At 43.7% G+C, this 26,326-nt stretch overlaps 1 protein-coding gene across 2 annotated transcripts; it reads left to right on the top strand.

Moving 5' to 3' along the window:
- Positions 1-4,662: 4,662 nt before the first annotated feature.
- Positions 4,663-22,597, top strand: cnn3a (calponin 3, acidic a). 2 transcript variants are annotated; one of them, XM_056299154.1, is made up of 7 exons: positions 4,663-4,920; positions 17,065-17,186; positions 17,714-17,780; positions 18,062-18,199; positions 18,338-18,454; positions 20,608-20,754; positions 21,411-22,597. In XM_056299154.1, the coding sequence occupies exons 1-7, from the start codon at positions 4,864-4,866 to the stop codon at positions 21,750-21,752; spliced, it is 990 nt and encodes a 329-aa protein (XP_056155129.1). In that variant the 5' UTR covers positions 4,663-4,863; the 3' UTR covers positions 21,753-22,597. The 2 variants fall into 2 exon arrangements, with proteins under 2 accessions (XP_056155129.1, XP_056155130.1); XM_056299155.1 differs by lacking the exon at positions 4,663-4,920 and adding an exon at positions 5,834-5,963.
- The last annotated feature ends 3,729 nt before the right edge of the window (positions 22,598-26,326 follow it).

Below are 26,326 nucleotides of genomic sequence, written 5' to 3'. Positions count from 1 at the left end.
TCATTATTTAAAAAAATAATATAGCATCAGTGTAGGACTCACAGTCAACCATTGCTTTAGATACTCTTAAAGCTTGATGAATCTACATTGTTTCCATCAATTAGCTGTGGAATTCACCATAGGCTATGTGTTTAACTTTCATTTTAAAACTCAGTTTAACACAATCCAGCATAATTTTTGGAGGTCTACATCACACAAAGGCCTACAGTCCTAAAGCTGTATTATGCATTCATGTTTATCAAGCCACTGTCAACGTGTTCAGCATATTCACATTTCTTTAACAGTTTACATGAATAACCTCTTGTTTTTGTTTTTGTAGCTTATCATCGCACTCTAAATGATGCGGTCCAAGTGCGCCACCCATCCCTTTGGATGTTTCTGCGCCACATTAAGGACCAGCAAACCCTGGCAGAGGAAAGGCTGGAGATAGCGGAGCGAGGAGATGCTCCCCCAAGGCGGAAGCCCAAGTGGAGGAGGTTGGAGGCCCGTCTCCTGCGGCTCAAGGGTCAACTGGATGCTGGTCACAGAGATTTGGAATCATATTGGAGGGCTGTAAGCCACCACATTTTCAGATAGGCTGAGTAGAGGTTTTAGCCCCTCTTTGTTGAGTAGCCTAATGGGCTAGGACTACTCATTTTGCTTTTTTGAAGAAGAAAAAAGCCTTAACGTTAGGCTAGTTAGGCCTTGGAGATTTTTGTTTTAGACCATGTCTTTTCTGGGGGGCTTCTGCCATAGACCAACCCTTTTTCAGCCAAGCTTTTACTAGAAGCATTTTGTTATTAATAGCCTATTATCAGTGTTACTATTGATAGTATTATGCCTGTAATTGTTATTTGTTATTAGGCCTCTTTTATAATTAGGCTATTATTATTATTATTATTATTATTATTAAAGAAGAACATCAAAGGATGTAAGGTAGCACTCATCAAATGAAAAAAAAGACACAATTCTCTATTTTACCATTTCATTGTTTGGCATCAGTCAATAACTTGGCCGGGTGGTCTTCTTCAGAAACCTTAATGACTGATGCCAAACAATAAAATGGTGAAATAGAGGACTGCCTGTGTTATTTTTTTTACCATTTGGTGAGTGTTACCTTACATCCTTTGATGTTCGTGTTTGATTCATGTTTTTGGTTTAGCACCTCCACAAGCCTTTAGTTTTTTGAGAAGCACATATTATTATTATTAGGCAATTAGCCTATTGTGTAAGGTAGGCGGCCCCCGTTGATGGATACTTTGTGCTGGTCCTAAATTCCCAAGTCCTGGTCTAAGTTCTCTGCCTAAAAAGTTCATCATTAAAGTCTTTTTGAAAGAAAGTCTGCCAAGTGATGTAATATGGAAAACGAACTGCAAAGTAACAAGAAAGTGGCTGAAGTGTCCAGTGCTGTGCAAATTGAACTTTGAGCGAAGGTGGAAATGGCTAGGTTATACTGGTAGGCGGGCCTACTGCAAGACAAACTTGCGTTGATTGCCGACTGTCCATGCTGAGCCGGAGAGCCAACTAACTAGGCCTACTGCAGTAAATATTGGTAAGAAATAACAATAAAGCAAATTACAGCCTCCTCTAGGCCGAATTTGGATACGCACTCAAGGTGGCCTGCGATATACAACAATGGTAATACGGCCTAATTTAATCAGCGGAGGAATAGATTATCGTAGCCTACAACTCAGCCATGACCCCAGTTTTTATTATTTTGGACCCGTTAAGGAAATAATTTGCAAAAAGGGTTCTAAGTTCCCCGGTTTGTTCCTCGATTGGCAATAGCGGGGAATATAGGACCCTTTATTTGGAAAAAGGTCCTATGTTCCCCTGGAAACAGCGGGGAATATAGGACCCTTTTTCCAAAAGAGGGTTCTATGTTCCCCGGTGTCTATTGCAACGGGGATTATAGGACCTTTTTAGGGGAAAACGGGGAATATGGGACCCTTTTTTTTCGAAAGGCTCCTATGTTCCCCGACCCGGGGAATATAGGACCCGGGGACTATAGGCACGGCCCCCTCTGGTTTTGTGTGCGTGTGTGTGTGTGTGTGTGTGAGAGAGAGAGAGAGACCGATGACCTGTCCAGGGTGTCTCCCTGCTTTCTGTCCAGTATCTGCAGGGATAGCCTTAAATTGGATTAACCGGGTGTAGAGGATGGATAGATACTGTTGATGGATTCCTGATTTGGCAAGGTAGACTGTCTAACAAGTGAGGTGGGTGTCCAGTCTACCCTAGAGAGCAGCCTTCATATTCATTCGTACCAACCTAAAAGCACCTTTTACTAAGTCACAGTATGCAAACCCTTTTTAAATTTTTTTATTTATTTTCTGTAGGGATGCCCGACCAAGCTGGAGGTAACACGAGGGTAATGTTTGACTAACTCACGCTAGATGTGAACTGTACGTAACTGTTACGACTTACATACAAATTCGATTTAAGAACAGACTCAAAAACGGAACTCGGTCGTAACCCGGGGACTTCCTGTATATAAAACCAACTTACAACTGGCTACACTGCAGGTCTGAATTAATAAGACTATGTTTTATAATTGACTTCATCAAAACGTATCAAGTGTTTCTGATCCATTCAGATTTCATCGCTTCATTTGAGGGAACCGCACTCAATATATCCATCCATCCATCCATTATCCCAACCCCTTATCCTGGTCTCAGGGTCGAGGGGATGCTGGAGCCTATCCCAGCAGTCATTGGGTGGCAGGTGGCGAGACACCCTGGACAGGCCACCAGTCCATCACATAGCCCACACACACACATTCATTCCTAGGGACAATTTAGTACGGCCTACTTACCTGACCTACATGTCTTTGGACTGTAGGAGGAAACCGGATTCCCCGTAGGAAACCCACGCAGACACGGGGAGAACATGCAAACTCCACACAGAGGACGACCCGGGATGACCCCCAAGGTTTGGACCACCTGGGGCTCGAACCCAGGACCTTCTTGCTGTGAAGCGACTGTGCTAACCACTGCGCCACCGTGCCGCCACACTCAATATGTGTAAGACAAAATGTGTGTGTGTGTGGGGGGGGGGGGACATTAGTTGTGTTCAAGAGAACACAGTTCTAGACTTAGAGGAAAATTGGGAATACTTCTGCAAAGTACGATGAATATTGATGAATTATTTTGCAATACTGAGGAAACCTCTTTCTTCAGAGGTTTCTTGTAGAGGTTTCATTTTCCTCCGTGCTCATGTTAACTGAACCAAGGCCGTACTGAGCTTTCATGTTTGTAGGTATAGTTTCATTTTAGCATGAGGAATTCCCTGAGACACCTGAAAGGTGTCACTTTGTCTAACAAAACGTTCGCTGTCATAAAGGTAGATCAGTGGAGTGTTTAATTTGTAAAAATGTTGATACCTAACATGACATAATCATACACTTTAAAAAAAAAAGTGACCATCGGGCATGGTGTAAAGGTCCACGAACGCAGCAGTAAATAAGGCAGGTGATGAGTCTACAGACCAGACTGAAACTGATAGCTGAGCAGTGTTTGAAGATGTGGGAGACTTGTCTTACCACACACGAGCTGACTTTGCTGTTCTTTCTTTGCATCAACTTCCATTCACCTTGAACGGGCCAGGGAACCATGTAGGCCTTTTGCCGACACAGGTGTAATATTATTCAGGCGACAACTCACCTACAAGACCCATGGAACAAGGCCAAGGTATTTTATTGGCCGGGTGGGGGGTAGGTAGGGGCTGTCACTAGTTTCAAAACTGTGAATTAATTTTTTCAGGACTGACTTGTTTTTTAAATATGCTAAATACTGACTCATATGAAGCCATCTGTGGGGTTGTTTCAAACAGGCCACACCGTACATTCTAGTTTATGTGCCATTTTTATCTGTATAAAAGTGGAATTTACAAAATACACGAAGTCCTTCCTTGACGATAGAGAATGGGGGGGGGGGAATAATGGCTTCGTGAACCAATCATCTTGCCAGGATGATTATTGTATTTATACACCACTGTCAATTCTAAAAGTTGAGTTTACTTAAAACAATTAGGAAACTGATTACACTTGGGAAAAGTAAGTAAATGAACTTAATTGTGTCAAGTTCATCCATCCATTATCCAAGGTGCTTATCCCAATTGGGGTCGCGGGATGCTGGAGCCTATCCCAGCAGTCACTGGGCAGCAGGTGGGGAGACATCCTGGACAGGCCGCCAGTCCATCACAGTGTGTCAAGTTCATTTCACATAAAAATCATTTCACATAACTTGACACAAGTTCATTTACTTACTTTTCCCAAGTGTAACCGGTTTCCTTATTTTTCAAGTTAGAATTTACAGTGTAGGGACTTCTTTGTTGCCAAAGATGACATGTTTTATGGTAAAGTTTGCAGCTGCCATAGTCCCATTGGACTGGTTCTGACCAAAACAGACTGATAGTTGGATAACAATTACAGAATTGGTGTGCAGTTTCAGTTTAATCCGTGCAAAAAGAACACATTAAAGGTTTATACTGAAAGAAGGAAAGGGTCATTTACCAGGGTAGATGTCTGTCTCTGAAGGCCGCACCAGAATTCCCATCATGAAATTAGGACGTCACAGCACCCTGCGGTGAGAGAGGCGTAGCCCGCGGGAAGGAGGCGGCTCTGATTGGTTCCCATCATCTGTCAATCATTACGTTAGCCACCCCCCCCTGCAAATAACACGTTTGAGGCGAGTTGTTTCTGGAATCTGGTTGCAAGTTCTCTCTACTTTCCCACACCGCATAAAACCGGATTTATTCCCCCGGCCTTCGTATTACAGGACTCCCGAAAACGGCAGTTTGTGGTCTAATACGGAGTTTCGCCGTGGAACCGCTTTCGCTACGTCGTAGTCCAGCATAGAGACTCGTTTGTTGGACGCCAAAACAAAGATGACTCAGTTCAATAAGGGACCAGCCTATGGATTATCAGCAGAGGTGAAAAGCAAAGTAAGTCCACGAGTCCCCCTCCTCCTATTCAAGACTCACTGGAAATCAGATTTGCATAAAATTGAACATTTTGTCAGCTGATTTTGAGAAATTATCATTTTAAACATTTTATAAACAATTTTTGTCACATTCATAATGGACAGTATGCAAAATTGTTTATCTCAAAACAGCAATGTTGCTACACCATTCTGAGACCCCTTCAGAGATCATTACATTTTAATCTTAAATGAAGACCCCATTTAAACTAGTGGCACTTTTTTTTCTTTGAACGATGGTAAACTCTTGACTAAATCCGTTCTTGTTTTGTCCGAACCCGCGTCCCTTCCCCTTTTATAATGCAGAGAAACGGCCGACGTCTGGTTTTATGGCGTTTATTATGACGAACCTTGTTCAGTTTATTCTGAAGAACCTTGTTCAGCGAGGCTTTTAAGTAAGAGGTCGAATCCGATGCAAATCCGAACCGACTCATTGTGTCTCTGCGGAGGAGTTTCCATTGACTCATTCATCCTCGGCGCGTCTGCACAACGGTCGCGGGTTTTAAGTGTTTTTAAAAGTGGAGTTTTTTTTTTACGGTTTTACAAAAACGAAATACGCCATGTTGCAAAATAACACTAGCGCGCCACACGATTGCACTCCGTTTCTGAAGGGGGGGGGGTGGTTGATTTTGAATGTGCGCACATTTTTTTTAATCGGCGGCGTGGAGAGAAGACCCTCGTTAGATAGGCCCCGTCGCCTCCTACAAACAGTTTGGCGTTTTCCTGCTGTTTGGGGTAGAAACTAGCTCAATTATGACGTCATTGGGGACACTGCGCGGGGCCACCTCGCGTCGAGGTTAATGTCACTCCGGACGCAGAGTTTTTAAGTCTTTCGATTGCGAAATGTTTCCCCCTGCGGGTGTGCCTTTACATCACCCAGTATACCCCCTCCTCTGATCCCTAATAACTAGACTGATGCAGCGTTCCCCGTTGTCCAAACAGTTTCCCTTTGGCCCCTAGACATGACCCTCACTTCAACTCTGAAATAATCACACCTGAGTAATTGTGGTAAGTACTTCTGCTCCACCCAACAGTCCATCAGCTCTTGTCCGCCTGTTTAAAGGCGACAGCTCTTCAATTTGTCCTACTGTCCTTTTGTGGAGGCTCAGTTTAAAGTTAAACTTGACTTGTCAGACATTGCACATGAACAAAAGAATGTGGAAGTGTAGGGGCCCATCTGGGCTCCTCTTGTTTTGCTGAAGGTGTTGAAGGCTATACGCTGTAAGCTGCATACATTAAATGCTTTGAATTCCACCGCAGAATCCCTCGATGAAGAGCCCTTCCTCTGTGGGTCTTGGATATCCCCTTTTCCCCACATTTGACCGTGTTGTCTCTTAATGGTTCAGTCTTTCTCGGCCTCAAAATAAAGTTTACAAATTACCCGCTGTAATTCCCATTACACTTATTTGCAGTTGAGTATAGTTCCCGCTATTCTCGAGACTGAGTTGGGAACACCAGTTTTGGATTAAAGTTAATCTGTTAAAATACATGGCCATGTTTTTCAGGGTCTGTCTCATCTCCTGTGGGACTTCTGGTTCCAGACCACTGGAATTACAGCATCAGATGTCAAGGACCCGATGCTCTTAATTTTTACCAGGATAGGGTTATTTTCAATGTCCTTTATTCTTTCCCTGCTTTTGTACTTTTCCTTGTCATGTTGGTGTGGAAAAACCTCTTGTGAGGTAATCTGCAGAGCAGCTAGGGCAGACGGGCCTTGGAAGCAGAGCCAAGAAAGTACGAAAATATTTATGCTCATAATTCTGGTAGTCGCATTCGGTCTATTTTTTTTTTTATTTTATTTTTCCATGGCGACTGCCAACACCCAGGCTGTTATTGGACTGCTCGCAATCCATATCCAAGAGGTTTTGACAGGATATGGAAACAGCTTGGTTTCCATTGTATCTGCTTATTAACCTCGTAAGATAATCGCCAGCTGTCAGTCGGCAGCATTTTTAAAGGGTCGACGTTTGGTCAAAGTCTAAACATTTGCAGCTCCGTGTCTGTCCCTTGTACCATTCCTAAACCTGAAGCTTTCCCGTTCAACGCCTGCTAATCCCTCTGGTTGTCTTATCTTTATGGTGACCTTTGGCTTTTCCAAAGGTCATCGGGAAAAACAAGACATCTCCTTTGGAAAGGAAAAGGGAAACCTTAAACATAAGTAGATCCTTGCAGTCAGGCCAACCAACAAGCCCTCTCAAGATCTTTGATCGGTGACTAGAAAGCAACCTCCCTTGGTGTCCAAGTAGGAATGCTAAGTCCCCCTTTTTTTTGTCTGGAGGTTGCAGGGGTGAACTTTGATGGCTTGTTCTTCTGGTTCTGCCAGTTGATGCTACTTAGAATCACTGAATCTTATGTTAACAAGGTGTCTAACAAGACCAACAGATAAAATCACCTACTTAAAATTTGATCCCACTTTCCTCTGAGGCTTCATAGAAGTGCTTTCTCTCTCTCTCTCTCTCTCTCTCTCTCTCTCTCTCTCTCTCTCTCTCTCTCTCTCTCTCTCTCTCTCTCTCTAGCAGATTGAGTGAAGAGAGATTTAAGATCTCAACCTTTTGTAGGCCACAAGGTCCTTTTTTTTTTGAAGTGCAGTGTTTTTTTAAAGTTGTTTACATGAGCTTCATAATTACTTATGGATGTAATTATCCATTCCTAATGGATGTTGACCAAAAACTTGTAAAAGGCTACAGCCCCAGTCCCTTCTCCTCCATTTCACAGCAGTGTGGTCATTTCACCAAGAAACGGGGATTTACTCCTCACTGGTCTACACCATGCTTGTCTGTGTGTGTGTGTTTCTGCAGGTGGATATTGTATGATTGAGCATCATATGGTAAACAAAATGTAAGTCTTAAAAAAAAAGTTGTCACATCCTCTCAAGGTGTTCCTTCTCACCCACTGGAAAGAATAAGTTGTGTATGTAGTCCCCCATTATACAAATGTTCAGATCACTTTACTTGCCTTCTCATGATTTTGTTCTCAAATAAATGCATTTCAAATGCTTTGGCAACCCAAATGTCAGTTTTATCATGCCAATAAAGCATGTTGATATTGGCGTTCGGGGAGAATGTCACTCGAGCTTTATTGCAATGGGAGGAGCACATGTAAATGTCGGAAAACTGTGTGTGAACACGAGCCAAGTTTAACGTTGATGATGAGAATATTCTCATTCGCTCAACCAAATCACGAAACACACCTGAGCCTGCCCCAAGGCACACTAGTAAAGAACCGTTATAGTGAGCCACTCCATTCATCATCTTCCCCCCAAAGGTCATGATCCTAAAGGGTGTTCAGTCTGGTTTGTTTTTCGCCCCCTTTATGTTTAGCTTGCCCTGCGGTAGGCGTGTTGCCGTTGCATCAAGCAAACAGAGATTGATTGTGTTTGTGTCTGCAGAGTTGGTAGACAGGAATGCATGAAGGCAGACATCCAATTGAAGCCAAATGATGGACGTATACAAACCAGGCCTGGCAAACCAACCCCAGGAAATCCCTCCACCTGGAGCTCTGGGCCCAAAATAGTTAATCTGATGTGATTTTTTTGGAAACGGGCAGGACAGAGGTAGATGCAGTGTAATCAAATGCCAAAAAATGCACCAATGGGCATTTTTTTTTATTTTAATTTTTGTGAATAGGAAATGTGTTATGCTTTCAGTGCTCAGTGGTGAACCATGACCACAAGTCTCATCCTGAATGACAGGTGTTTCACAAGTGTAGATAACGATTTATGAAGCAAATTAATGGCAGGAGCATCACCAGGTTGACAAAGGAGGGTATTCATGTTTATTTACACAAGCCAAGTGTCAGTGACCCCCAGAGGAAAGGGGTTTCATACTTTCTATAGGCTTGATTATAGCATGCTATTTTGGCTTGTGTGGTCTCATCCAGATCAGCCCAGCTGTTTGGCTAAAGCACCATTTCAGCCAGGTAGTTTAATGTTGCTTTTTCTCAAATGCAGGTTTCCTTGTCTTGTGGTTTTCTCCATGTTGTCCCAAAGATGATGTTCTCATCGCGGAGGTGTTTGCCCTGTTGGTTTTGTGGGGGATAATTTTCAGTGTTTGCTTCACCCCTAGAAGAATAAATTACGATACTGTATTTATTTGATTTTGTTTTGACTCTGCCAGCCGGTAGCCATCTCCAGTTGGAGTGTGCATTCACAGGGTTTCTAAACTTTGGGAATTGGAGGGGGAGGGTGTCTTTTTTTTCTGGGGGTAAGCTTGGGGTCTTGATGGCTGATGCTTCATTCGAGGTTACCCAGGGAGAGGGTGAACAGGGCAGCCTTGTGCAGTCAAGCTGATTACTTGTGTGCTCTTACCATGCAAGGTATTGGTGCCTTGTTCAACCTGCTGTATTTACAGTACTACTCCCCCAGATAGGGCGCATGTTGTGGGAGGCGATGCATGCCATGTTCCCATACAAAGTGCTGATGGCATTGAGTTCCAGTAGATTAGCATTGGTTTAGTCCCTTGTGATTCCCAAACTCTTCTCTGTGGTTAACCAAAGGTTTCCATTTTTAGATGGGCAGGAAGGATTACCTTCCTGATACTATTGTTCAGCTCATCTTGTCGCCTCCAGCAAGATACGGGTAGGGTCATCAGTCCTATTCTTCCACCGCAGCTCTTTTAACAAGGCCGTTGCTGGTTTCTTTTGTTTGGTGTGGTGGTCCATCATCCCAGAATCAGAGGAACGTTAATCATACCTGCATTTGTTTTTGCTAAGTTCTCCATTATAAACAAAGTCAACATTGATTTGAAAACATTGCAATCACTAACTGGCAGCGTTCAAAGAACACAGAAAGTCTGTTTTTGTCTTAAAATTAACTATTTAAGATTATGTGATGCCATCTGAAGTTGCTGTTTGACTAATGAACTAAGAATATTTGGTTTTACAGAATTCTAAGCTAGGCTTTTATCCAGCTTACATTACCAACTTTAATAGAGATTGTAACCAAGTTAATTTGATCTTCATGTCTTTAATTATACTTTTGGCACGGAGCTCCTGAAAGTCACGTTTACTGCGATGGTTATTTGCTGTTCTCACCTGCCAACGGATTTTATACTGATACTTCCCACTGATGCCAGGACAAATCCACCGCATTATGTGGACTGCTGAGCATCTTCCAAGCCAAGAGATGGTTAAATATTAGTGAATACCAGCTGGATTGTTTGCTCAGCCTTGGTTCAGTACCCGGCCGTGTGTATGATTCAACTAATGGTTAATCAGTGTGAAGGTGATCGGCGGTGTAGTCAAACAGTTTTGGTATCACATTGAATATTTTCGTAACTAGGTGTTAGATGCCTTGAATTCTTAGGTTTGGGGGTGGTTGTGCATTTGTTTGTACCCACTGGGTTGTCAGAATTTTTTAAAAATATTCATTTATTTTTTTGACAGCCAAATGCTTGCAGTTTTGCACTGTCATCAGGGAATGCTTTCTGCTGCAGAAATGAATGGGGGGGGGGGGGCATTTGTCTGGGGTTCAGTTCCAGTGGGGTTTAACCATAGCTGTCCAAAGTTTTTCCCCTCAGAAGCTCATTTTAATGACTCCATCAAGATGAAGTGAACTGGATCCTTTTTTCCTGATGTCTGCTTTTTTTTTTCAGAGGGGGAGTTCTTGGCAGCCTTCCCTAGAAAGTAACTGCTGGGGGATGTGAAAAGAGAAAAATCTTTTCTCTCTAATCATCGTAGGCTTCTATCTGTCTCTCTGTGGTTTCTCTGTGTTCCTAGAGATGGCTTCAAAACTCCAGTGACACAGAAAGCCTCTGATTAATTCCTAAATGACAGTGCCTTCAAGCCTGATATTATGAACCCAAAAGTTCCACTCTAACCTTTTCAGCCCAACCTCCCATTGAGTCATACTTTGGAACACAACATCCTCTTTGCCCTTTAACAAGATGAGGAGGATTGTATTTGAGGATTTCCTTCATTGTCCATTGATTATGGGAATGAGGACGTGTCCGTAGTTTTTGAACTTGGCTCGCTCTGTTGAAAACGGCACAAAGTACTTTAAAAAGACCCTTTCATGGTGTGACTGCTCACCTTGTGTAGCTGACAGGCCATAGTATGAGGAGAGGAGTGATGGCGCACTGTGGAAATAAATCCATCCATTCCCTGCTATGAAGGCCAGGAGTACAGAAAACAATGAAATCCGTTGTCTTTGGTGCTTGTTTTGTGTAGATTGGAAAAGCTACCATTAACGTACATATATGTTTTATTGTAAAGCGACTTTGAGTGTTAGAAAAGCGCTATAAAAGTCTGATTTATTATTTATTTTATATATATACATACACACACACACACACACACATACATTCATACATCCGCTCCTCATTAGTTGAGCACTTACAACACCATTGACAGTTTCAGAAAAAAACTATATATATATATATATATACATACATACATTCATACATACCTACAGTGCATCCGGAAAGTATTCACACCCCTTCACTTTCCCCACATCTTGTTATGTGACAGCCTTATTCCAAAATGGATTAAATTCCTTTTTTTTCCTCATCAATCTACACACAATACCCCATAATGACAAAGTGAAAAAGGTTTTGTAGACATTTTTGCCAATTATTCTTATTATTATATCAAAAATAAAAAACTGAAATATTGCATGTACATAAGTATTCACACCCTTTGCTATGACACTCAAAATTGAGCTCAGGTTCATCCTGTTTCAACTGATCATCCTTGAGATGTTTCTACATCTTGATTAGAGTCCACCTGTAGTAAATTCAATTGATTGAACATGATTTGGAAAGGCAAACACCTGTCTATATAAGGTCCCACTGTTGACAGTGCATGTCAGAGCAGAAACCTAGCCATGAAGTCAAAGGAATTGTCTGCGGACCTTCGAGACAGGATTGTACCGAGGCCCAGATCTGGGGAAGGGTACAAAAAAGTTTCTACAGCTTTGAAGGTCCCAAAGAGCACAGTGGTCTCCATCATTCATAAATGGAAGAAGTTTGGATCTACCAGAACTCTTCCTAGAGCTGGCCGCCCAGCCAAACTGAGCAATCGGAGGAGAAGGGCCTTGGTCAGGGAGGTGACCAAGAACCCGATGGTCACTCTGACAGAGCTCTAGCGTTCCTCTGTGGAGATCGGAGAACCTTCCAGAAGGACAACCATCTCTGCAGCACTCCACCAATCAGGCCTTTATGGTAGAGTGGCCAGACGGAAGCCTCTGCTCAGTAAAAGGCACATGAAAGCCCGCTTGGAGTTTGCCAGAAAGCACCTAAAGGACTCTCAGACCATGAGAAACAAGATTCTCTGGTCTGATGAAACTAAGATTGAAGTCTTTGGCCTGAATGCCAAATGTCACATCTGGAGGAAACCAGGCACCTCTCATCGCCTTGCTAATACCATCCCTACAGTGAAGCATGGTGGTTGCAGCATCATGCTGTGGGGATGTTTTTCAGCGGCAGGAACTGGGAGACTAGTCAGGATCGAGGGAAAGATGAATGGAGCAAAGTACAGAGAGATTCTTGATGTAAACCTGCTCCAGAGCGCTCAGCATCTCAGACCGGGGCGAAGGTTTACCTTTCAACACGACAACGACCCTAAGCACACAGCCAAGACAATGAAAGAGTGGCTTCGGGACAAGTCTGTGAATGTCCTTGAGTGGCCCAGCCAGCGCCCAGACTTGAACCCCATTGAACATCTCTGGAAAGACCTGAAAATAGCTGTGCAGCGACGCTCCCCATCTAACCTTACAGAGTTCGAGAGGATCTGCAGAGAAGAATGGGAGAAATACCCCAAATATAGGTGGGCCAAGCTTGTAGCTTCATACCCAAGAAGACTTGAGGCTGTAATCGCTGCCAAGGGTGCCTCAACCAAGTACTGAGTGAAGGGTGTGAATACTTATGTACATGCAATATTTCAGTTTTTTATTTTTAATAAATTTGCAAAGATTTCTACAAAACCTTTTTCGCTTTGCCATTATGGGGTATTGTATGTAGATTGATGAGAAAAAAAAGGAATTTAATCCATTTTGGAATAAGGCTGTAACATAACAAAAAGTGGGGAAAGTGAAGGGGTTTGAATACTTTCCGGGTGCACTGTATACACTACCGTTCAAAAGTTTGGGATCACCCAAACAATTTTGTGTTTTCCATGAAAAGTCACACTTATTCACCACCATATGTTGTGAAATGAATAGAAAATAGAGTCAAGACATTGACAAGGTTAGAAATAATGATTTGTATTTGAAATAAGATTTTTTTTACATCAAACTTTGCTTTCGTCAAAGAATCCTCCATTTGCAGCAATTACAGCATTGCAGACCTTTGGCATTCTAGCTGTTAATTTGTTGAGGTAATCTGGAGAAATTGCACCCCACGCTTCCAGAAGCAGCTCCCACAAGTTGGATTGGTTGGATGGGCACTTCTTTGAGCAGATTGAGTTTCTGGAGCATCACATTTGTGGGGTCAATTAAACGCTCAAAATGGCCAGAAAAAGAGAACTTTCATCTGAAACTCGACAGTCTATTCTTGTTCTTAGAAATGAAGGCTATTCCATGCGAGAAATTGCTAAGAAATTGAAGATTTCCTACACCGGTGTGTACTACTCCCTTCAGAGGACAGCACAAAGCGGCTCTAACAAGAGTAGAAAAAGAAGTGGGAGGCCGCGTTGCACAACTGAGCAAGAAGATAAGTACATTAGAGTCTCTAGTTTGAGAAACAGACGCCTCACAGGTCCCCAACTGGCATCTTCATTAAATAGTACCTGTTAGAGCCTGTTTGTGCTGTCCTCTGAAGGGAGTAGTACACACCGGTGTAGGACATCTTCAATTTCTTAGCAATTTCTCGCATGGAATAGCCTTCATTTCTAAGAACAAGAATAGACTGTCGAGTTTCAGATGAAAGTTCTCTTTTTCTGGCCATTTTGAGCGTTTAATTGACCCCACAAATGTGATGCTCCAGAAACTCAATCTGCTCAAAGAAGTGCCCATCCAACCAATCCAACTTGTGGGAGCTGCTTCTGGAAGCGTGGGGTGCAATTTCTCCAGATTACCTCAACAAATTAACAGCTAGAATGCCAAAGGTCTGCAATGCTGTAATTGCTGCAAATGGAGGATTCTTTAACGAAAGCAAAGTTTGATGTAAAAAAAATCTTATTTCAAATAAAAATCATTATTTCTAACCTTGTCAATGTCTTGACTCTATTTTCTATTCATTTCACAACATATGGTGGTGAATAAATGTGACTTTGCATGGAAAACACGAAATTGTTTGGGTGATCCCAAACTTTTGAACGGTAGTGTATGTATATATATATATATATATATGCAGTTTAATAGACTGTTTTACTACAGTGCGCTCACTTTTCCACTACAAATAATGTGTAAAACCATCAATGACTTAATATTTGTGTTTAGCCTTAGGTAGTAGGGCTGAACAACATATTGTTTCACAATCTATATCTCATTGTACACATGTGCAGTGGTCACACCGCAAAGGATGCCGTGTATGGCAAATTGGGCCCGTCAGTCAAGTTAGACTCCAACCGTTGCTGCTAAAAGGCAAGTAAAATTCAGCAAGGTCTGCTTTTTATGAGTAATCTTGAAGAAAAATATTGCAGTTAGGGATGCACCGATATCACTTTTTCACTGCCGATACTCATTCAAAGTATGAATCTTCAAGTATTTGCCGGTATCGAGTACTGATCCATTACACTTGCTTGAAAGTGCAGACTAAAACCATTACTTTGGGGTCAATGGGCAAAATAACTGAAACAGATTCAGCTTTTCCCTGTCATTGAGGAAATATAAGTTTCTATGTGCCAAAAGATACAGATAATCCATTTTATACTGGTATCAGCCCTGTATTCAGTATCAGTATTGTTCCATCCCTAATTGTAGTGCATCACACAAAGCATTGGAAAACTGCCTTATTTCCCCTCTAAAAATCACCCCAATTATTCCGAGTGACAAATTATGTGGTTGTGAAGTTGATGGTTGCATATATCTGGGGAAATTGTCACTATTTTATTCTTTCAATATTGCATTACTATCATAAAAACCCCCAAACAATCACAATAGGTTGTGTTTTTTTTCCTCAATATCATTCATTATTAGATACATTTTAGAAATGCGTGAACAAAGCACGACTACCAGGAACCATGCAAACCGGATGTTGATGTGACCATCCGAGACAGATCTTTAAAGGCCAGGGTCCCCCCAAAACGCCGCTAAGCTGTAAGCAGAGTTTTCACTGGGGAAATTGTTTAGAACAGTCATATTTTGGAATAAACGGGGTTAACATGTCACAGTGCAAGCCTGATCTCTGGAAAACAAAGACCAGACTGTGGTGAGGAGTCCACTCCAGATGTTATCCCTCTTGCGGTGTTCCCCCTCCAACTGCATCCTCATAGTGCTGGGCTTGTCCTGCTCGGTATGAGGAGAGCCGTCTGTGGAGTTAGCTTGTTAAAGCGGCATGTTTATACTGCGTTTGCCAATACTCAAGTGTTGCTTACAATGGCCAACAAGCTAATGGGGGAGTCTGCAGCTGCTGAGCCAGTGAATGTCAAGTACAGCGCTGTACACCGGCTCATTTTATCTGCTACTGACAGGCTGGGAAAGCTCTCCGGCACCGTTTTATCTTGATGTGGTCGCCTTTTTAGTGGCGTTGCATCTGCTAAATTTAGCTCTCTGTGTATGGGCTTCAGTACAGATGTGTTTTTTTTTTTTAAATTGCGTCAAGGGGAGATGTTCCAGGGGTCCAGCAGGCCACGTAATGTGTCATCAAAAGTGTAACAACTTCACCTGGGGTGTCCACGTGAGAAAGTACATGCACAGTGATGAGATCATTGCCTGCTCAACCAAAGCTTGAAACGTGGATGGAGGTGTGGCTTCTGCCTTTTCATCTTCCCATCACAATAGGAGGAATGTTGGGGCCAAAAGAACGGAAGGGGTGGGTTCTGCAAAAGGTAAAGAAGGGATTTCAAAACATCTGAGAAATGGCTCCCTGAGCAGCAATAGAAGGTCTCTCAATCAACCTCGGTTTGACACATGCTTCTTCTCATAATGCCGTGCAGCCCTGTGTGTCAACCAAGAGTTGACACACGGTTACACAAGATTTATGTGAGTGTGGGTTGGGTAACAAATGACTGGGTTGAGCAGATTAAAGCAGCAGATGTTGGTACCGGGTCAAAGCTCAATCTATTCTTTTCATTCATCTTCTTCACCGTTGGAGCAACTTTTTCATTTTGTCGATGGGATTCTGGACAATGAACAAAATCTGTTTGTTCTTTTTTGTCTTTTATTTTATTTGGAATTTCCCCCCTTTTTCTCCCCAATTGTGTCCGGCCAACTACCCCACTCTTCCGAGCCATCCCGGTCCGCCCCCCCTGCTGATCCGGGGAGGGCTGCAGTCTACCACATGCCTCCTCCGATACATGTGGCGTCGCCAGCTGCTTCTTTTCACCTGAAAGTGAGGAGTTTCACCAGGGGGACCTAGAACGTGGGAGGATCACGCTACCCCCCCCCCCCGAACAGGTGCCCCGACTGACCAGAGGAGGCGCTAGTGCAGTGACCAGGACACATACCCACATCCAGCTTTCCACCCACAGACACGGCCAACTGTGTCTGTACGGACGCCCGACCAAGCTGGAGGTAACACAGGGATTTGAACCAGCGGTCCTTGTGTTGGTAGGCAACGGAATAGACCGCCGCGCCACCCAGATGCCCTTGTTCTTTTTATTCCAACCAACAAAAGTCATGGATCCGTATTCACGCTGTAAATTGTGTGCTATAACTGTTTTGAGTCCCCCCCCCCTCCTTTTTACTCCTCCAACTGTGGGTACTCTAAAAACAAGTTGTTTTGATGTCATGTTTCAAACCATTTTGAGGTTTATTTATTTTATTGATTGTGTAGTTTGACAAGATACCATTATGCAACTTCTAGTGTAATGCTGTGCCATCACATGCAGATCAAACATGAATAAGGTTAACACTTCGAACACAAGAAAACGTGTAGAAGACTGGTGCAGGCAGCTGCTCCGTAGCTGTGGGACATTGACCAAAGTACCATAATAGTGGGTCAAGCCGGACTTATTTCAACATTTCTAGACTTTTCAAGGATGAGGTTTTTATGGTGGTGTGTTGTCTTTTTAGATTGCTCAGAAATATGACCTGGTCAAGGAGGAGGAGCTTCGCTACTGGATCGAGGAGGTGACAGGGATGGCTATCGGGGACAACTTCCAGAGAGGCTTGAAAGATGGAGTCATCCTGTGCGAGTAAGAGTGTGTGTGTGTGTGTGTGTGTGTGTGTCCCAGGGGACTGCATATGCTGACAGTGTAAATATGTGACATTGCAGAGGTGTGTGTCCTTGTACACAGGTGTGTAGGTGATGCTGACATTCGTGTATGTTGCTCATGAGATCTGTGGCAGGCTTTGTCTCTGTGATAAGACTTTATATCACACTGGTGAAAGTTTAGACCTGTTTCTGTTGAAACCATCCACCATATACTTCACTGATTACAGTGTATCGGTTTGTGGCGTGTTTCTCCCCCTCTCTATCTCTGTCTGTCTCTCTCTCTTTGTCTCTCTTGGTCTGTTTCTCTGTCTGTCTCGGTCTGTTTCTCTGTCTCCCTGTCTCTCTCTCTTTGTCTGTCTGTCTCTTTGTCTCTGTGTCTGTCTGTGTTTCTCTCTGTTGCCGTCTGTCTCTCTCTGTTTTTGTCTGTCTCTGTCTCTTTTTGTCTCTGTCTCTCTCTCTGTCTCTCGTCTCTCTCTCTCTCACTCTTTGTCTCTTTCTGTCTCTCAGGCTGATAAACAAATTGCAGTCTGGTTCAGTGAAGAAAATCAACAATTCGCAACTGAACTGGCACAAGGTAAGCCTTGTTCTCAGAACTAAACCAACTTAAAGTGACAAGTATTCACACCCTGCACTGATAACAGGCACAATTCTCAGAGACGGCACTAAGTCTACGTCATAAAGGGGAATATTCACTCCATTTAAGACCTGCCGCAGCATGTCGGGCGCTGAGATGAAATGGACTCATTCATTAAGCTTTCGCCACTCCAGTAACAGCCTGGTTTTACGCCATTACTGCTCCCTGGTGAGTCTTAGAGGAAGCTCCACCTCCTCACTCATTTTTGTTGTTTTCTCCAGCTGGAAAACCTTGGGAATTTCATCAAAGCTATCTTGGCCTATGGCCTAAAACCCAATGACATCTTTGAGGCCAATGACCTGTTTGAAAATGGAAACATGACTCAAGTCCAGACCACACTGCTAGCACTGGCAAGCATGGTATGTAGCGGCTCGTCATCCACATAGAAAATCATTGTCTACTTAGCAGCAAGTCATTTGTTGTCACACTAGAGCTGTGAAAAACTTAGGTGCATTTTTTATTTGTTTTTGTTTGTTTGTTTGTTGTTTTTTTTTAAGGCAAAGACCAAAGGTATTGACACAAAGATTGATATCGGTGTGAAATACGCAGACAAACAAGCCAGAAATTTTGACGATGAGAAGATCAAGGCCGGCCAGTGTGTCATTGGACTACAGGTAAGTCTTGATCACTTGCCCAGCAATGCACTGGAATTGAAGTAAGGTCCTTGAGCCCTACCCCTGGCAAAAGTCTCATACCAAAGTCTAATCAAATTCAGCTCAAAGGTGTTTTACATCGAAGACTCCAGGCTATGCAGTTACAAATATATAGGTCCATCTGACGGGCAGCCCCGTTTACTAAACCATCTCGGCTGTCTCAACAATTTCTTGTGGTGATGGTACACTGGAAGCGGTGAATGGCTGCCTCCATTCAATTTGAAAGAGAGGCAGCTAACCACTGCACAGTGCATGATGGGATACCTGGCAGCATGCGCAGGCTGGCAGTGCGGCACGTAAAAGTTGAACTAAGGTGAACTTTGACCCTGCCATGTGAGACATTCAAATTGGGGACACCCAATCAAATTTCGGGGGAAGGTCGGCCCTGAAAATTCCTCCCTGGCACGCAGCCCTTGGCGATTACCATGTGATTTTGGGGTATACAAATAAAACTGACTTGACCATAAGTTTGCCAATTCCCAGCATCATGAAAGAGAAAGTAATGAACCATGTCGAGTTTCCCAAGCGGTATGACTCACTTCTGCAGATGCACAGGGACATAGACAATAGAAAAGTTGTTTGTTGAAAAATGCCAGATGTCTGTTGTGTAAAAAAAAAAAAAATGACGTGCAGCGTGATCTTATCTACATGCCATGAATATCTCTTGGTTAGATGTTGATCTCACATAGGTTATTTTCATTTATTTTATTTAACAGGGCATGAAATTATACAACAGGTAATGTCTGTCAACTAGGTGACCCCCTAGAGATGGCAGACAGTAGCAGGTGGAAGTGGTGACAAGCAGTTCTGATGCTTCCAGTGTGACTTTACAGTTGGGGTTGAGTGTGTGAGTGCAGCCATGTCATTGGGGGTTACCAAGTCGACACTTCCCTTTCACTGATGTTTTGTTAAGAGGGCTCAATATTTCATTCTTGCATCCCGGAGACCGCCCGTCCAAACTCATTCTGAGCAGACTCAACACAGCTGTGACACCAAAACCTGCTAAGACCTGCATGACATGCACAGACCTACTATCTCCATGTGTATACAGCAAAGAGAGGGAGCGAGGAGGAGCTGTGTGTATGTTTGCTACTATGTGTGTTGTATGGCATGACTAGAACCACCATGGCGGTCATTTTGATCATTTTGGGTATTCAAAGTTTAATAATTTTGTGAAGAAAAAAAAAAGATACAGACCTGCCACTCCCTGAATTCTCCATATATTTGCATTTAAAACAAGTTTTGGATCAACTGCACGAAAGTTATAAGATCTACCCTAAAACAACCATGAGTGGTCAAAATGACCGCTTTCTAATTTGCGCGTGATCGTGTGCGTCATGTCACTATTTATGAAGTGTGTTGGTCGTGTCATTTCCTTCGTGAAGTTCATTGCTCTGTCGTAGAAACACACTAGTGTTCTCCAGTGCAGAGTAATAGTCTAAACTTGATTTCTGATTATTGTCAACATGTCTGGTTACAGACGCCGTTACAGACGCACCATGACTACCACCGAGGCATTGCAGTATTTACAGGCGTTGGACAGCGACCATTTTAAATTGTTTGAAAAATAGTATTGTTAAAATATTAATTTTGGTGTCAGTTGTTTCCTAACAGACATACTAACATGCAGTGTATTAATGTCTCAATTGTGTATTTATCTTGACAGAATATAGAGTTTAATAAAAACTGGCCGTCATTTTGATGGCCCATGGGCGTTTTAGGTAGGAGTGACATCCCGGTCATTCTAGTGTTAAATATAGCTGTTATTTATGATGTACTATCATCTTCCTAAAAATAAGAATTGCCACAACCACACTAAACACCAGTGTGTCATTACTGGAGATGCTCATTTCCTCTCTACAATATATTCGAATGTTTTATTTATTTGCACGCATGCCTTTGCCAAGGATTCCTTGAACTCGTCAAAGCTCTCAAATCCAGTTTACATCATTCAAGCAGGAGAATCATTCCACAAGCGTGCACATTTTTTTTTTCTCTAGAAATTTAAGGAGCATTAAAGTATTATTTAAAAAAAATGTATTTGCTCTACTCCAGTTTCCATTCCCATGTGATTTGTCACTAATTAGATTGCACTGTGTGTCTTTTCTGCCAAGATGGGAACAAACAAATGTGCGAGTCAGGCTGGTATGACTGCCTATGGAACCAGACGGCATCTTTACGACCCAAAGACACAGACGGACAGACCATATGACCAGACCACCATCAGCCTTCAGATGGGTACCAACAAAGGAGCCAGCCAGGTGAAAGCCAGTTCTACTTTTTTTCCCGACTGCTCCTCCCTACACAGTGAACCTAAGGGCCCTGACACACCAAGCCGACGGTCGGCCGTCAGCCAATGCTGGGCCGTCAGTGGGCGTCTGTGACCCTAGTTTTTGCGGTGTGTCCCGCACTAGTTGGACCCCTGTCGGCAGCTTTTCGGCCGATTAAGCATGTTGAATCAGCGGAGCCCGTCAGTGAGAGAGATCACTCTGACTGGCTTTTCAGCTTAGCAAATCAGTGCAGAACATACATGCTAGTTGGCCATCGGCTGTAGTCTTTGCGGTGTGTTCAAGTGCTACTTTTTGGCCCAGAGAGCAGGTGACGTGAGGTGACGCAAGTTGGCTCGCAGCTAGTCGGTTTGGTGTGTCTGGGCCCTAAACTGCTCTGACATGGTCAAGAAAAGCTCCTTTCAAAAGCAAAAGGAATGTTATGTCTTACTCTATCGCTAACTGCATTTAGAGTTAATTGTTGACTCTTGATTTTAAGTCTAAGACACTTTATTTGTTTAATAGGATTCCACACTTTGAATGTAACTGGACCAATTAACAGAACCGAAGCGTGATTACTTACTTGTTCTCAAAATGCTTGTGTGCGTGAGTGTATTCCTAAAAGTGCCTTGTTTTGCTTGTTCCTACAGGCGGGCATGTCCGCACCAGGTACCCGCAGAGACATCTTTGACCAGAAGGTGGCCGTGCAGCCTCTGGACAACTCTACCATATCCCTCCAGATGGGCACCAACAAGGTGGCATCCCAGAAGGGCATGAGCGTGTACGGGTTGGGCCGCCAGGTCTATGACCCCAAGTACTGCGCCAGCCCAACAGAGCCCACTATCCACGCAAATGGTAGCCAGGGCACGGGCACCAACGGCTCAGAAATCAGCGACAGTGACTATCAGGCCGAGTTCCAAGAGGAGGAATACCAGGGAAGCTACCACGATGACTACAGCGCCCATTACAATGACCAGGGCATTGACTATTAGCAGCCACGCGTCCCCACCCTTACCTTACCGCTAGTCGGAGCAGTATTAACAAGTGTATTTTATCGACAACACAACAGAGCAAGTCTTTTGCTATCCTTGCTAGTCTATCTATTTTTATTAATTAAAGCATAAAGAGAAATATCACCTCGAGTGCATTTTTCCTCTCCAACTCTTCCATATGAGCAGCGATGGTTATGAGTGGTAGTAATAAGCATAGGATGGTGAGATAAAGTGTTGAAGATTTTTTTTTTTAAAGCATGAGAACATTCCTTTTTAAATCTGTTTTTTAAGTCTTAATAAATCACGGGACACTGAAGTAGCAATAACTGCTGACCAACGTTAGCGACAGCAAACTTACAATCCAGCATTTTTATTCTAAGTTACATTGCGACGACTCATCCCCGTTAAAGTCTCATGTACCAATCCTCAACTTTTTGCAAACTACACTGATCATGTGTTACCCCCCCCCCCCCATTTCATTCCATAATTTCTGATGTGTCTCTAGAGTCAGGTTAGGTTGAACCAGTGGCCATCACATCTTTATTTTCCATGTCACTGGAAAGTTGCCTTTTTTTTCTTTTTTTTTTTTTTACATTTCCTGAAGTGAAGAGCGTGTACTTCCTGATGGCCGTTCCAAGAACAGCAATTTAAACCTTTCTGCTTTTCATCACCAAGGGCTAGTCTTGTTTAATCTGTAGCGTCTCATGTTATATTTTCAGATCATATCCCTTTGCATTCCCAAACTGTATTTATTGCCATGCCTCTTATTCTGAACCAGTCCACTGTCCAGTGTCTCTTTCTGGGATTCATGTGTATGTTATGAATAAAGCCTTAAGTTTCTGTTCTCAAAGCATGTCTGTACAGTATATATGTCTCCCAGACACTGCCGCATGCTGGGTGTACATGGGTGCACACCTTCACAGATGCTTTTGATATGGGGTCTTAACTGTCACAACCAGTTACTCCTCTACCCACACATAGTGTTTATCTTTACTCTCAAAACCTAACCAGGAAGTACTATGATAACTATAGTGTATTTTAACATCTGGTATGGGGCAAATAGAATTGATGTTACATGGCTGTTTGAAAATGCCGGGCATCTGGGTAGCATAGCGGTCTATTCTGTTGCCTACCAACATGGGGATCAGCGGTTCGAATCCCCGCGTTACCTCCGGCTTGGTCGGGCGTCTCTACAGACACAATTGACTGTGTCTGTGGGTGGGAAGCCAGATGTGGGTGTGTCCTGGTCGCTGCACTAGCGCCTCCTCTGGTCGGTTGGGGCGCCTGTTTGAGGGGGGAGAGGGAACAGCGTGATCCTCCCACGCACTATGTCCCCCTGGTGAAACTCCTCAATGTCAGGTGAAAAGAAGTGGCTGGCAACTCCACATGTATCGGAGGAGGCATGTGGTAGTCTGCAGCCCTCCCTGGATCAGCAGGGGGGGTGCTACAGCGACCGGGACGGCTCAGAAGAGTGGGGTAATTGGCCAGGTACAATTGGAGAGAAAAAGGGAGGAAAAAAAAGAAAAGAAAATGCCTTATCTATACAACACTCCCCATGTCACACTGCGTTATAGTGGATTACTACATTTTTGTGCTATTTTGCAAATGCAACTGGGTGAAACTCAGGAAGTGGGTAACACCGCTGACATTGTCATTGTATGGGTAAGAGGATATCATGGAGAACAATTTTTCTTGGCAGATAGCACATATGTCAGTGTCACAGCCATTAGGTGTTTTGAAGCCTTACCTGGTAAGCAAACCCCTGACACCATTTAGTAGGTATGGAAATATGCTCGTAAATCTTCCATCTGGAAGGGAGCCCATGTGAGGCATCTCTGGACAGCAGGCCCTTTAGCGGACGTCCATCTGCTCTGATTGCTTTTCAAACACACGTCTGCTAAACTGGGCTTGAAAGTTGGAACAATTTGGCCAAACAGAAATTCAAGTGGAGAGAATTTCTGTTTATTTCCTTTCTACATCTACAAGCCACTGGAAAATAAATGACAGCGTTTGCTGTGAGATTCCAGTGCACGGAAAAGTCAAAAGGTGGCTCTTTGTCATGGTGTCAGCATATAAATGAACACCAGATCAGCTAGACTTTGATTTCAGTTTTACCATTTCAGTGAACGATCACGGTTGACGCAAAATGTTGTGTGACTATTTGTTGTAACAGGTGTCTCGGTTACATCAGTCGAAGCCGTTTGGATCTAAAAAGGGATACAATGCATCTATTGTACCTAATGAACCTGCAGCTCCCCCCACCCGTACTGCGCCTCATCCCAGCAGCAGGCCTGCAGGCCTCCACAGGCCTCAGCCTCTACGAGACTGGGAACGGCACTTAAACCGTTCCAGCTGAACTCCTGAATGCTGTTTGTACCGAACACGCAGAACCACACAAGTTAATTTCTTTTTCTGTCCTTTTCCCCAAACGGTCAGAGAGAGGAGTTGTGTTGAGAAAACCCAACACTGTTTACTGAGATGGATGACTGAGCTAGTTCTGAGGGCCCCTCCGTTTGTGTTGGACACGGGCCATGGAGCGACAATAACTCAACTCAAGGTCTCAATCAGGGAAGAATTTTAAGAGTTGCGAAAGGGTTCACTGACATTTTGCGGCCTCGAAACTCGTCTCACTACATCATGCCATCGAACCATTTCTTTCTCTGGCACAGAAACAGGATTAATGTATCTGGGGTATGTCGAGATGTTTTGTTTTGTTGCCTTATAGGGCCTGTTGATCTTTCACGCTGTTCGGCCTACAGCTCAGAAAAACCAGTGTTGATTCTGATCGAGGGTTTTTTTGCTGATGGGGGCACGGCAACCTGGAGGTTGAACTTGGTCGCCTCTCGTTGGGGAGTGTAATGTGATGAGTCGATCAGACAAGCTCGCGTCTGTTCAGTCGCAGCGCCAGGGGATTTCACAATAGCGAGGACAGCGAGTGAGCAACCAATGGCATTCATGAGAATGCCATGGCATTCATTCAAGAGCTTGTCCCCCCCCCCTCCCCCAATCCAGTCCACTGCTTAGGAATAATCACTGCTTTGTGCGGGCCCCGTGGAATGCAGGCTGACAAACGCAAGACTCAATTATAGAGAGCGAGTCCAGAAAAGCGAGGGCAACCGCAGCAACCACGCAGGGTCTTTTTAAAGGGAAGGCAAAAGCCAATCCGTCTTGCAAGCGTGGTTGTGTTGCAACCAGAGATCAACCCACTAATGCCCACCCACTCCCAGCAGCCGCAGCACAGCACAATGCCACCCGGGGGCCAAAAACATGTCAGACAGCCTTTTGTGTGTGTGTGTGTGTGTGTGTTTGTGTGAAAGTCATTTGATAAACGATGCACCGTATAACTTTCATTATGGTAATGGATAGCTGTAGCGCGGTGGCAGAGATGTGTGTGGAGTCAGGTTGCCCTGCTTTAAACAGTTAATAACACGGCTCCATGTGGACCAGATTGATGAGGTGAAAGTCTGAGGGTCTGACGGTTTGTGCTGACATTGTGAGCTATGTTTCACACCACAATAGCTGCTGTACAATTTCCCCTCCTATAGAGACACCCAGAGTTTGGACTGTTCCTCCATATGATGACCACATACTATGTGGAAGGGTTTTAAAACTGTGTCCCCCTGATCACTCCAAGAAAGATCAGCTTATCTAGGTATTTTGTGTCATTTTAAGTCTCATAATGCTTATTTTGAGATATTCCTCACAAAATTCTATTACCCCCAGTGATAGATAATATTGCTCATTTTGAAAAATTGAACTTGTTTTGTGTTTATGGGTCTTATTTCAAGAAATTTACTCTAAAAACAGAAAGATGACCTCAAATTAAGCTTCTTTTTTTAAGTCCCCCCCCCCAGATAGCAAAATTACTGTGGCCCGGACCCGTCCCTCCCGACACTTTCATCCGGCCCACATACCACGTGGAATGATGGCACTTGGGCAGTCTGCTCCTGTTTGCCAGCTCTGGGCCAGAACCAAACATAGCAATGCTGCATGTGCCACATATTTGCCAAAGGTGGCCCATATTTGTTTTGTGATATTTGGGCCATATTCATCATTTACCACACAGGCCACTTCAGGGTCACATCCAGATTACATGTTGCTGAGAGCACCGCATCTTTTCCAAAAAAGGCCCACATTTGACTTGGCATATCTGGGCTATATTTGCTATTATACATGTGGGCCACTTCAGCCTCACATCCATTTTGTCAGGACTAGAAGAAGGCCATCAGTGCCGTACATCCGGATGCTATCTGGTGATGATATCTGCCAGTGGGATATGAAAATCTTACCAGCGATATCATGAAATAAGCATTATGAGACTTAAAACAACATCATTTGTCAGCAACATGTGTTTTTATTGCAGCGATGGATCCTGACTGCTCGGACTCAGCGACAGACAATAAATCCACAAATCCTTCCCCACCAGCCATCCAGTGTCTCTGGAAACACTGTCAGCTGGGGGAGGCCTGGACTCTATTAGCAGCTGTGAGTTTTCAAGTTCTCCTCCTCGGGCCAGAGCTCAGTGCATCTCTGCACGGGGAGGAGTGTGTGTGTGTGTGTGTGTGTGTGTGTGT

This window comes from Lampris incognitus, chromosome 19, assembly GCF_029633865.1.
Source record: "Lampris incognitus isolate fLamInc1 chromosome 19, fLamInc1.hap2, whole genome shotgun sequence".
NCBI classification, from domain to species: Eukaryota; Metazoa; Chordata; class Actinopteri; order Lampriformes; family Lampridae; genus Lampris; species Lampris incognitus.
The sequence above is the reverse complement of the archived record's forward strand: the minus strand, read 5'-3'. Positions and strand labels throughout refer to the sequence as shown.